Source organism: Musa acuminata, chromosome BXJ3-7 (genome assembly GCF_036884655.1).
Source record: "Musa acuminata AAA Group cultivar baxijiao chromosome BXJ3-7, Cavendish_Baxijiao_AAA, whole genome shotgun sequence".
Lineage (NCBI taxonomy): Eukaryota > Viridiplantae > Streptophyta > Magnoliopsida > Zingiberales > Musaceae > Musa > Musa acuminata.
This window is the reverse complement of record NC_088355.1, coordinates 29,304,422-29,317,548: the sequence shown is the minus strand read 5'-3', so window position 1 is coordinate 29,317,548 and position 13,127 is coordinate 29,304,422. Positions and strand designations below refer to the sequence as shown.

The following is a 13,127-nucleotide window of genomic DNA, read 5'->3' as shown; positions in this document are numbered from 1 at the left end:
TTTTGCCTTTCTTTGAAATGTGCAAGCTAACAAGTTTTAGCTTCTTCTTGAATTATGTAAGCTAGCAAATCTTTCTCCCACTTTATCATTGTCAAAAAGAAAGAAGAAGAGAGGAATAATACAATGATGCAATTCATTTTCATTTACATCAATTATTAAATCATCACACGAGGTATACAACCATACATACAAAAGAATTGTACATAATGAAAATCATGTCGAAGATATAATATCAAAGATCATGTGAATATCAAAAGACATGAATCATTTTGATCTCCTTGCGAAAAGGGCATCGGGCCTTGAAGAGCGGATATTACGCCAACGATATCGGAGTTGCAGAGTCAACTAGCCGATTGGGCAATAGGTCGCAAGAGAGGACGATGCGCCGAAGAATTGGACGAAGCGTCAAGGGACCAATGACATGTTAGACAACTTGATTAATGCTTAGTATTAATTGTCTAGATCTAAGTATGGTTTTACATGTATAGGATTAACTACGATAGCAAGGCATGAAGCAAAATGAAGTCCCAGAGTCAAGGACGCGATTACGTTAAGAATTCGAGAGTTTGTCGAAAGTCCGGACGTTCGTCGAAAGTCCGGACGTTCGTCGGAAGTTCTAAAGGAACCAGCCGAGAAGTCTCAGAGCTTGCCAGAGAAGCTCGTCGGAACTCGCCAAGAAGATCATCGTGAAGTCTAGGAGCTTGTCAGGAGTCCGCTAGAATATTGCTGAGAGATCGTCAGAAGTTCCCTAGAAGTTCACCAAAAGCTCACCGAAAGAATAGACATAGGGACTTTTTTAGCTTGGCAAATGTCTTAAGATTTTGTAGTTAGCACGTAATTGGGCTTGGATTTAGGTCAACCCAATTAGGGGCCAGCTAGGCCCATGTAAGAACTGTGTTGGGCCCAATAAGAGGCCCAAACAGTGTCCCAAGAAGTCTCACCATCGTGGCACAGTCTTCGAGACTGTGTCAGGCAGTGGTATTGCTAGTATGGGCAATTGTACCACCCCTGGTAGGGTGTCAGGCGATGGTACTAATAGTCTAGGCGGTGGTAGCGCCAGTCTGGGCGATGGTACCGCCCAAGCCAGTGTCAGTGTCAAATTGACACTAAGCGGTGGTACCACCCAACTCAGGCGGTGGTACTACCCGTGCCCAGGGAACCTAGGATGGGAAAGTTTTAGGCCCCAAGTTTGAATCAACTTGAAGCCTATAAATACCTCTATCATCCCTGGTTAAAACATAAAAGCACAGAAAGAAAAAAAAAGAGAGAAAACGCTACTGCGATCATAAGTGTATTCCCTCTAGCTTAAATTTAGATTTCTGTTAAAAGAGGAGAGTGAGTGCTTGTAAGGGTTATCTCCTAAACCCGGTAAAAGGAGAAGAGGGGTGTAAAAGGTGATTGGCCTTCACTTATTGAAGAAAGGCCTCTAGTGGACGTCGATGACCTCGTTGGAGGAGGAAGCCGAAAGTGGATGTAGGTCACGTTAACCGAACCACTCTAAAACTATGGTTTGTATTTACTTATTGTTATTTACCTTACTGCAAACCTCTATATGTGCTTTACTTCCTCGTTACTTTTGCTGCACACCTTTACGAACACGCTTTCAAGTTAAGTTTCTAAAATCGATTTTTCGTCGGAAATGATTTTATTGCAACAAAGTTTTTGAAGACGTGATTTTTATCTACTGCACTAATTCACCCCCTCCCCTCTTAGTCCCTCTTAGTGCCGACTCTTGATCCTAATAAATTCAAGTCAAAGCAAATTTAATCAAGAATATTGGTAGCACATCATCATAAAATTATGCATAATTAAATCATTCAATTATATAATTACATGCATGATTGTCATCATATATTCTCCCCCTTTGTCATCGATAAAAAGGAGAAGTGCAACTTTTAAATTTAGGGATATGCAAGCTTCGCGATTTAGCAAAATTTTCGTCACTTTGGAACATGTAAGCTAGTGAGTTCTTTCTTCTCTTTTGAGAAGTGCAAGTTAGCAATTTTTGCTTCCTTTACAAAGTTCAAGCAAGCAATTCTAGCAAGTTTTTCATCATACAAACTAGCAAGTTTTTTTTTTTTTTTACATCATGTAAGCTAGCAATATTTAAGATGTTCAAAAAAGCAACTTTTGCTTCTTGAAATATACAAGTTAGCAACTTACACATATGAAAGTTGACAAAATTTTATATCTTTTGAGATTAGCAAGCTTTTTGCTTCTTTTTATGATGTGCAAACTAGCAACTTTTCTCCCCCTTTGTCAGTGTAAAAAGAAGAAAAAAAAATAATTTTATATTTTTTTCCCTTTATATCAATTTTTAAATCACGACAAAGATAAAATATCATTCTTAATTGTAATATGTTTGTGCATTATTATAGTTTCAAATTAAAATATGCACAATTTTAAAACCTTACATATCATCCTTACTTTATACATGATACAAAAAATAAATCAACTCTATGGGCATATCATACATGATACTAAAGCATTCATGATACCAAACATTCATAATTAATTTTCTTCCCCTTTGTCATAGGCAAAAAGAGGAGAATAAAAATATAATGGTGCAATTCATTTTTCTTTTCATCAATTTTCAAATCATCACATAAAGAATAACAAGAAAATTAATTTGATGATAAGTTATACTTTATAAAGACAAGGGAGTATTGAAACATGAAAGAAAAATCAATTTATGTATTTAGTATTCCAAACATCAAAGCTCATCATCTCAAGTCGTGAAAAAAATAATCAATGATACATTATGATTCATTTGGATAAACATTCTCATTAATGCAAGATATCATTCTTGAAAAGTGAAGGGAATAGCATAAATACGTAAATATTCAAATCATCAAATAGAAGATATCAAGATAATTTTGGTGATAAAATATATTTTATGAATACAAGAAATTATACATAAAAATTATATCATTAAAGATAAAATATCAAAGATACTGAAGGATTAAGTTATGAATACTGAATACTAAATGATATAATTTATCTATCTGCATGCCATCTGAACCAAATTTCACTAAACTAAAATATCAGCTTCGGATCCCAATTGCAAGACAAGATATAGAATATAGTGGGAAGGATGTTCCTAAAACTGCATTTTTACAAGGCTAATGATCATATAAAAAGGAAGATGTTTCATGTTTTTTTTACAGGAAGATCATAGACAGCCCCATTTAAACAGATTTATACAAAGCACATTTTGTACAGAAATTTGTGCTGATCACAGTAGATAGAGATCCTGAATCCTAGGATGTCATGTTAACCACTTGGACTGAATTGAACATAGATCACAAAGAAACACAGGAACAGCAGTTGCTGTCTTTTGGTGGTTTATTTAGATTTGAGGAAATGAGGAGAAATCAGTTTTGCAATTTCCAGCATCCCAACCTTGTCTCTATCTTCAAAAAGAGTCTTCAGCTTCTCATCACAGCAAATCTCCTTTTTATTTGCTGGGTTCTGCACAAGGAAAAATAGCTCATTAATCTAATTAAGAACTTGATCTAAATGTGCATTGACCCAAATAACCGATCAAAACTTGTTTATGAATGAGCAGCCACTGAAACAGTGCAGAATCCTCAGGCCTGCTCAAAGCACTTCATTACACCTGCTGCTCCTCCTTACAATTTGTGTCGAAAATATGATGATGAGAACTTTGCACAATAGGTTGTACTGAACGAATTCATCAACATCATGTAGCAAGTATCTTTATTTCTAAGAATCAAGCCACTTTTCCCTGTCTAGCTAGCTTCGTATTCTAAGCGATAAATAAGATAAAAGTGATACATTTAGTTCATTGACGATTTTATATCTCAGCTCCACCAAGGATTTGTCTAGTTTGACAGCATTAAGTTCATGAAAGCAAGAACAGTTTGCTGAGACATGAAAACTTCTGGCTAATTATAAATTTCCACATCACCTGTATAAAATCTTACTGAAAAAGAGATGAAGCATCCAAATACTTGGCTCAAAGTGGGAAAAGAAACAAACAATAGAAACATAAGCCCTGTCCCATACATAGAAGAAAACAATGGGATATGGCTACTCAGTATGTATGTGTAAGAGCGACAACAGAGATATATTCCAATTGTCGAAGCAAATATTAAAAGAGCAGAAAGCAACCAAAGGATGAGTAGAGGTGTGCATCAGACCGATGACTGAAACAAAACAAAACAGACAAAACCTGTGGCAATCTTCACTATTCAAACAAAACCCACCTGTGTTCTGAGTATGCCTTGACTATCCATGTCATATTTAGTCCAAAAGCCATTCCTTTGGCTTCATGGACGAACACAAGAGTTTAAATGAAACCAGTTCAAAGCAATTCCTTTTCCTGATTTCTAGGATGTAAACAAATATTTCTCTCTCACCATGATAAGGTTTTTAAGTCTGTCAAACTAGATGTGCATGTCAAAAAATGAGTCACAGAGCAAAGGTCTCAAATGAATTAGAAATGTTAGAAACTAGTTGCTAGTTGTCCCCTATATAACACCAGTGTATTACTACAAAAGAATGACCATAAAGAAAAGTCGAGATATAACACAAACTAAACATCTCATTCCATTAATCGACAGCTTATATACGTAAAAAGAACACTGCATGCTTCCATGAATATTTGAATATTTGCAAGCAACTTGTCCGAGACATAGGTCAGATCACCCCTGAACTATCAACACACCAACAAAGTAAAAAAGCACGGATCTTGCTCATGTGTTCCCATTTCTTCTTTTATACACATACTGAAACTTAAGTGGAAAGAAGAAGCAGATGAATCTCTTCAGAGTTTATACTTCACATGAATACAAAAGAATCTAAGCAAAACTTACAGTGAAACAATGAATCATAGCAACAAAGTTTTCAACACCTTAAACACTATCCTGCAGTGGACATCTTTACTAGAAAATAAGCATGAATCTACTTGCGGCAGGCAGTTCTACTATCACACACTGGAATCAAGCTAGTAAATTTAACCTGACTGGCTCCTTTAAAGCACGTAGCAAGCCATAAAAACTACACAGTGGTCAGGAGACAACACAGAGCTGGAGTTCCAATGGTTCCAGCAAATGGAGAACTTCAATTGATGACTTCCATTGAACTTCTAACGACAAAAAATAGCCCTCGGATCATCATTAGCATGACAAAAGGTAAAAGGTTGATCCTTGTAAAGCTGCAATGGATGCATCGATGCACTAGGAAGACAAGGACAGCCTAAAGGCATGATCAAAATGGATACCTTATGAAACATTCGATGCATGTTCAGTTAAAGAAGAAATTAGTACTCGAAGCTAGAAATTTCAAGCAATAATCGGGTATAAGATAGATCAAAGAGGAAGAAGCGGGGATCAACCTGAAGCTGGTGGCCCTTGATGTACTCCCAGATCTTCTTGACGGCCTGGCTACGCGAGATCTCCGGGACGCCAAGGAATTTCCTCATAGCCAGGGAGACGGGGATCGGCTTCAGGATGCCGCTGTGCTTCGGTTTCGCCGCCGTCGACGACGGTGACGATATCACCGCGGGAGCGGCCGCGGAGGCCTTCGTCCCCGCCCTGGCCGCCACCGCCGCCCTGGCCGCCGCTGCCGCGAGAGGCCTGCAACCACCAAAAACCCTAGACATCGATCCTCCGCTACTCTTTCTCTCTCTTAGAATCAATCTTAGAATGTGACTTGGGGGGGGGGGGGGGGGGGGGCGGTTGGGTGGGGTGAGAAGGACGAAGGCTATTGCAGACTCGCGTTTACCGAGTTGACGAGATCAACGGTCAGGATCATCCGGGACCAGGCGAGCATCGCCCGGGCAGCTGTCTGGCCGAGACAGAGTGATTCTTACGCGGGGCTCCACGAACTGTGGAGCGGATTCTTGACTCGGATCCGAATCATTTCTACGAACGAACGTTGTTTGCTCTCAATAGCGTCTCGAATCGAAACGGATCGGATCTCTAAGCCTCGTGACCAAATCCGACTCGCTACCTTTCTCTATCTCGCCACCGTAGCCCGACGCGCGCACGGCGTGGCCGAAGCGGAAGCCTCGAACGCGCTCTCCGTCCTCCACGGTCCATCGCGCTCCTCTTTTCTCTCCACCCTTATCCCTTTCCTCATCCTCCTCCTCCTCCCTCTCATACCTCCCCTCGCTCTCTCGCGTGGTGGAAAAGGCGACAAGAGGTTAAGAACTCCATCCGCAGCTCGCACTCGTTGGAGCCCAACACGCAGCTCCCGCCGATGGCGTGCTTGGCGCCGCAGTTCAAGTGGCCGCCCTCGTCCGACGCACATTTCAGGCCCTCTCTCAATTCCATTCACCGTAAGTGCACTTCTTTTGATTCCTCAATGCCAGAATCATTTTTATAGAAGCAAGTCTTTGTTGCTTAATTAGATTCCCTACCTCTTGCTTATCGAGTATTAGATTGTCGGTAACTTCTTTCGATTTGTGTGGTGGATTGGGTGCTTGTCATTTTTCCTGAGTGACATGCGATGGTAGACTTGTGGCCTGGTGGCTGTCGATTCCAATATTGAGTCTTGTAGTTGATTTTTTGCCCTCTTGTTCTTCCCGAGCTATCCAGACATTTAACTTTCACCGCTTCTTTAATTTTTTTACTAAAAGAAAAGGGACTCAGATTGTGGAAGTCGTAATAATTTCTCCAGGGAGTTTTCTTGATTTAGACTTGTGCTCTGTGACTGAACCATGCATGGTTCGATGATGTCTTTACGATAAACGAGACCTCTCAGTTCTTCCTTTGTTGTTCAACATTGATTGAAAAACATGGTTTTGATATTGGTGTCGATCTTCATAGTCAGTCACCCAGAGTAGTGACCGTCATCTTTACCATCTGCGAAAATCACTAGCAGATTTATGCAACTCGATACATTCTATATAATATTTTTAACTGGCATAACCCATCTTGGAAACACTGGTGAGTTTTCACTGAAAGTACAATTCGGTGCCCTGGTAGCTTATTTGTCAAAAAAGGATCTAGGATTATTGTGGTAATATTTTTCAAGAAATTATCTTAGTTCTGAAGTCAGCGAAGGAAAACTGCTGCTTCATTTACTTTATTGTAGTTAGCATCTGAGAATGTTCCTTTTGTGGTCCTTGCCAATGATATATGTAACATCTCGATTTAGTTTTATATCAAAAGTGGAGAAAGACAGATTGACTTAGGCCTGATGGGTATACTCTTATTAACTTGGGCATAAGTATTTTGGACTAATATCTTATGCGGTTGGATCGTAAAAATTGATATCAGAGTCAACACAATATTGGACATGGGGAGAGAAATTGAGTAGAAAAGACAACATGGGTGGGGCAAGAAGCCTCTCACAATGTAGAGTTGCCATTAGGTAGACCTCACATGCATAATGTTAGTGTTTAATTTTGGATTATGTTGGTAAGGACATTAAATGATTATAACATCCCGATTTAGTTCCACATCAGAAGTGAACGAAAACTTGAATTGATTGAGCCTTGGATGTACTATTAAATTGTGCATAGATATTTTGAGCTTAACGAGTCAGTTATCCTATCATGTTCGGTCCGAAAATGTAGGTGTAATTCATAAAGAAATCATAATCAGAACAGCATGCAAAATACTTCAATAATTTAGTTTCTTATATGACTACTTATTTCCTTTTTTCATTAAAAAAGGTCCTGTCCACTTCTCCAAGCCACCAGTAAACTGAAAGAATTAACGATTTTGGAACATTTGAATTGGTGGGAACTTCATATCTAGAATTCCATGATTCTTTCTGAATGCTGGTTTCTTATTGTTTTCCTCTATTTTACTGCTTGCTACATGCTAGATGTACAACTCTCATTATTCTTTTTTCACTTTTCTGGGTACAGCAAGGGCTAGAGATTCTGTTTCGAGTAGAAGCCAGTGTATTATATCTCCTGCTACAGCTGTAATTGAAATTGAGCAGATACCAACTCTGGAAGCTCATTCAACTGATGCTATTAGACCCTTGAAATATACAGCAGCTGTTGGCCCACCTAAAAAGGTTAGACTTGGCTTTATGGAGAGTCCTATCTCATATAGTGGCCAAAATTCAGAAATCAAGATTAAATTTAACAACATTAATTCATAATTCATTTAATACTGATTTATTATTCTAGAGGGTCGAATTAAGAATGTTGCATATGAAAAATGTGGTGAATGTCTGATCTAGTAAACTTTGCAGCAAAATTTGATAATTGTTCTTCAAAAGAGAAACCTAACTTTGTGTGATTAAATGTCAAATTAATGGAGATCTCATTTTTGACATATATCATTCCTCATTGCAGTTATTTATTTGGACTAACAAATCACATTAGGGACAGATAGCGAATTATTTCTCTACTTCCCAGTGAATACAAGGTCTTTGTCACTGAATTAATATATTTGACTGAACATACTGGTTTCTGATTTAGTTCTTTATGAGGAAGTAAAAGTAACGTACTCTGAATCATGGTTTGCAATATTGTACCGTACCGCTCGGTATGGATGGTACATTGGTATACTTTAGTATACCATGTGTCGGTATATTCGGTACAACTCAGTATATATCATACCAACAATTGATCGGTACACCGGTACAGTATAGTATTCAGAACCTTGCTTTGAATATGCTATTATGCATAATTGTGTTATCTTAAATGCTGATTCCAATATGGTTTAAGAGGCAGTGAGGGAGCATGAATACATGAATATCCAGATAGCTTATAGAATGCTGTATAGCAGTTCAATAGTTGTACTTATTTGCACATGAAAAAATGTATCTAAAGCATATCTTCTTTTCTGAATGTGTATGTAGGAACATTTTCCTTTATAGACAAACTAAATCAGCTCATTTTGGCACATCCTAACATCCGTATCTACACTTCTCATCTTAATTCTGCACAGGCAAGTACCATAGCAACCTTGACTCCTGAAACCCTTCTCACAGATGAGGAGTCATTGATAGCAGCAGCTGCTGCTGAGGCAGTAGCTCTTGCTAGGGCAGCAGTTGAAATTGCTAGAGATGCAGCACAAAAGATCAGAAGGAATCCATTTACAGAGTCAGATAAGTTAAATCATTTCACATCAGAAGCTAACATGCACAGGCTTGAAAGAGTCAGATTCACTGAAACAGAATCCATCAAAGTCATGAGCTCTCTTATTGCTGAAGTTCATCAAGAGAATTCAACCGAAAACCCATCTGAGATTGATGTTTTCAACTTAATGCACAGTGAAATTGAAATCAAAGAAATGTGCCATTCTAAAGGCATAGCTGTGAGATCAGGGCGTCAAACAGAAAGAAGAGCTAAAAGAGCAAGAGCAGCAAAGAAGGATGCTTCTGCTGTTATTAATGTGAAGCGTGGAACATCTGGAAAGAAAAAGCGTTCTTCTTTTCAGGAGGTTGATTATTCAGATCCCTTGCGTTACCTGAGAGGAACAACAAGCACATCAAAACTTCTCTCAGCAGTGGAAGAACTAGAGTTGTCCAAAGGGATTCAAGTAAGAATTACTTCATTAAAATTTTGAATATGCCTCCCTGATTTATTTTTCATTTGTTGGTTTGCTAAACCAGGATATAGCCTTTATGTATGAAGATACAAGTGTTACATACTTTATGGTCCTTATCCCATCAATTCATAGCTATTGATCTACTTTGCATGCTCTCAAGAAGCCTTTTTCTTTTCTTTGGGAGTTCACTAACAACTGGGATGACCACTTGTTAATGAAGATGCAAATACTTACATAATAAATGGTCATCCTCCTGTCAATCTGCAGCTGTTGATGTACCTTGTATATTCTCAATAAGCGCTTGAAAACATCATACTTCCATGGAAAAATTTGTTGGTCTTCCCATCCTATTTTGCACCCCCCATAAATTTAAAATAGATCTTTTACTAATTGAACCTACTTCTCACACACAAAGCACTTTTGATCACCGTAGCTGTTTGCACCTGAGCTTTTTGCATATGTCTGCTAATATAATACACCTTAATATGCTAATATCTATATTAATTTTGTTGTAATCTATGTTCATTTATGGCATTGTTCTTGTGACTAGTAGTGATCTGAACTCATCCTCCAGCACAGATGTGAAGACTGTCAATTTTTACTTGAAGTGACTAAGAAATGTGAATTATGGAACTTTTTGCATCCTAGACTATGTAGTCTGAGGAGACACTAATACCCTGTTGTTTTCTTTTTTATAGAATAAAGTATGTGGGTTTCAGCTAAATATATGTCTCTGTGGAACAACTTCTTGTATAATATTGCACGGATGTTTAGAGTGCATTTATATGAAATAGAATTGCACATAAAGCACTATCGCACACCAACTGAAAGTGCTATGTCTATTAACAATTGCCTTCCACAATAAATGTAAGCAGGACCTGTTAAAGCTGGAAAGACTCCGGGAAGAGCTTGTTGGACGAAATGGTGGTCAACCAACATTTGCTCAATGGGCAACTGCTGCTGGAATTGATCAGAAGACACTGAGGAAACGCTTAAATGATGGCACATTTTGCAAGGATAAAATGATTAAGAGCAACATACGCCTTGTCATTTCCATTGCAAAAAACTATCAAAATGCAGGGTTGAGCCTTCAGGATCTTGTTCAGGTGCTTGCTCTTGCTGCCCTGGAACTACTTTGTCATTATAGAATGATGTGCATCTTCAGCATCTTGATCTTGAGTCCAATACACAGGAAGGGTATAGAGGCCTAGTAAAGGGTGCTGAAAAGTTTGATGCTTCAAAGGGGTTCAAGTTTTCGACATACGCTCATTGGTGGATCAAACAAGCTGTTCGCAGGTCTCTTTCGGAACAATCTAGGACAATCCGTTTGCCAGTAAGTTTTGCTAACAACATATTCATCTGGACACAAAATTAGGATTAAGATTTTGATTTATTTCTTAATAAATAACTGTTAATTCAGATTAGATTTTCAGTAACTTATTGGTTATTGATTTGACTTCATAAGTTGGAAAAAGAGCATACATGTTTTGTTTGCTTGATTAGTTCACACACAAATTGCAAATTTGACGTACTGAGAAAGATATCTCTAACTTGCAACTCTCCGTTTGCAGTATACACAATGATATGTTCCCCCTCGGCCTCATGGTATGCTTAAGAAGATATTTGTGGTCTCTTCATTCCCTCTAATTTTCATTTTGATCTTTAATAGCCAATTCCAAATTGATAGAAGTTATGCATTCTTAATAATTGTGTAGAGGCACTTGATCTTATTCTTGTCTTCAGTTTATTCTGTTGGAACTCTTATTCTGATATGTTATATAGATTTACTTTATGATAATGTAAAGTTTTAACTCTTTATGGAATTTCTAGATCCTTTCTAAACAAAATAAAAATGAGGAATATAGCTTCATGCATGAATGTTCTGAACTCAACAGTTTCACATGGTTGAGGCAACTTACCGAGTACGAGAGGCTAAAAAGCAACTCTACAGTGAGAATGGGAGGCATCCAGATTATGTGGAAGTTGCAGTGGCAACAGGGTTGTCTATGAAGAGGGTTGAAACAGTACTGCTTACCCCAAAGGCTCCAAGATCTCTGGATCAGAAGATTGGAATCAACCAGAACTTAAAGCCTTCGGTTCGTCCTCATCTTAACGTAGCATCTCTCCATTTCTGTTTTCATCTTATCCCTTACATTTTTGGTGATCTGGTTGTGCTTTGTTTTGTAGGAAGTCATGGCCGATCCTGAAGCTGAGACGTCAGAGGAGATTCTCATCAAGAAATTCATGAAGGCTGATCTGAATAAGGTGTTGGACACTCTGAATCCTAGAGAGAAGCAGGTGTTGAGATGGAGGTTTGGGCTGGATAATGAGAGGATAAAGACACTACAAGAGATAGGCAAGTTGATGGGTGTCAGCAGGGAGAGGATTCGGCAAATCGAGTCATGTGCTTTTCGAAAACTTAAGAGCAAGAAGAAGATGAGGAATCTGCGGCAGTATCTGATCTCGTAAGCCTCTCCAAGTCCATATCTGTGCATTCTTTCTATTCCTTTCGGTGCACCAACGGAGTTTTATATGGTCCGTTGGCAGTTTCATGCACAAGTATAGTACATCACGAAGCTTCAATCTACTTTCTTCAGAACCACCCTTTATTTACGAGAATAAGAGTACCAATTCCAAGTAAATGTTTCCATTCGATTGCTTTAGTTGAATTTTCTGCTACCAAAGATTTGATCAGTAGTTCCTGCACGCATTTACTTACAGTATCATTCGTAGACCTTTACTTCAAGCAATTCTCACAAATTGCATCCATTTTGGTTTGTCGGAAGAGCTCGAATCAGCTGTTATCTGCACTTGGAAAAAAGAGAGAATCTTTTGCTCAATGGATTTATCGTATCTTCTTCTAGATAATGATCAGCTGCAGCAGATGTTATTGGGATGCATTAATGACAGGCGACAGGAAGAGCTTCCTTCTTTACCTTCGTTGCAGTCGATGGCCAAAGAGCATCAGCGCCATGGGCGAACATGTCGATCCACATATGATCGAAACCAAACAGAGTTGATTGATGGATCCTTGTAGCCGTCGTGCTCGCTGAACTGCGCCTCCGGCAGGCGACAGCAGCTTGTAGTGGTACAAGGTGTAGCTCAAGCACTTCAGCCAGACGACGGAGAACGGTATGTGCTGCACGTACGTAGTAGCCGCTTGACATCCATCAGTATGGCTCCGGAGAGGAGGAAGGCGACGACGTCGGCTTTGCGACGTGGATGTTCTGGATCACTCAATTGTAGGAAATCACCTTATGGATCGGTGAGACGCTGACTAGATTGCCACGTGGATGTCAGTGTGATAACAACCTAGTGCAAGTTTACAATACATATTTTGTTTTGAAAAAAGAAAATTATATTAAGGATTAACTAGAAAATATAAATTGTTCCATGTTGGGATCATTGCCGGATAAAAAAAGGACTTGTTCTAAAAAAATCAAAAACAAGAAACAGGCAAACGATGGATTACAAAATCATTCGTTGTACGTGGGATGTGAATAAAATACAAAATGCTTTCAATAAAATTATCGATTTGAAAAACTTAACAAGTAAATCAGTTAGTAATATAAATGAAAGGTACATGCAAACCTAATTTATAGTAGCTCGGTCATCGTAACCTATATCTACTCTCGATTCATCTTC

General features: G+C 38.6%; 2 protein-coding genes across 4 annotated transcripts; one reads left to right on the top strand and one right to left on the bottom strand.

Moving 5' to 3' along the window:
- Positions 1-3,083: 3,083 nt before the first annotated feature.
- LOC103992067 (protein TRI1) lies at positions 3,084-5,679 on the bottom strand. The gene is made up of 2 exons (XM_009411648.3): positions 5,360-5,679; positions 3,084-3,471 (listed from the first exon to the last, which is right to left on the bottom strand). Exons 1-2 carry the CDS (start codon positions 5,624-5,626, stop codon positions 3,346-3,348), a joined length of 393 nt encoding a protein of 130 aa, XP_009409923.2. The 5' UTR covers positions 5,627-5,679; the 3' UTR covers positions 3,084-3,345.
- Positions 5,680-6,000: 321 nt separating this feature from the next.
- LOC135642363 (RNA polymerase sigma factor sigB-like) lies at positions 6,001-12,697 on the top strand. 3 transcript variants are annotated; one of them, XM_065158464.1, is made up of 8 exons: positions 6,001-6,304; positions 7,844-7,998; positions 8,880-9,473; positions 10,358-10,588; positions 10,675-10,815; positions 11,378-11,578; positions 11,670-11,947; positions 12,393-12,697. In XM_065158464.1, the coding sequence occupies exons 1-8, from the start codon at positions 6,226-6,228 to the stop codon at positions 12,517-12,519; spliced, it is 1,806 nt and encodes a 601-aa protein (XP_065014536.1). In that variant the 5' UTR covers positions 6,001-6,225; the 3' UTR covers positions 12,520-12,697. The 3 variants fall into 3 exon arrangements, with proteins under 3 accessions (XP_065014536.1, XP_065014539.1, XP_065014538.1); XM_065158467.1 differs by lacking the exon at positions 12,393-12,697 and adding an exon at positions 12,347-12,365; XM_065158466.1 differs by lacking the exon at positions 12,393-12,697 and having other exon boundaries at positions 11,670-12,145.
- Positions 12,698-13,127: the final 430 nt, after the last annotated feature.

Excerpts from the sequence above, each read along its gene's own strand:
- LOC135642363 (XM_065158464.1), top strand. The coding sequence starts at position 6,226 with ATGGCGTGCTTGGCGCCGCAGTTCAAGTGGCCGCCCTCGTCCGACGCA. Across the intron at positions 7,999-8,879 it reads CTGTTGGCCCACCTAAAAAG|GCAAGTACCATAGCAACCTT; the intron begins GTTAGACTTGGC and ends AATTCTGCACAG. Across the intron at positions 9,474-10,357 it reads AGTTGTCCAAAGGGATTCAA|GACCTGTTAAAGCTGGAAAG; the intron begins GTAAGAATTACT and ends AAATGTAAGCAG.
- LOC103992067 (XM_009411648.3), bottom strand. The coding sequence starts at position 5,626 with ATGTCTAGGGTTTTTGGTGGTTGCAGGCCTCTCGCGGCAGCGGCGGCC. Across the intron at positions 3,472-5,359 it reads TCAAGGGCCACCAGCTTCAG|AACCCAGCAAATAAAAAGGA; the intron begins GTTGATCCCCGC and ends TTCCTTGTGCAG.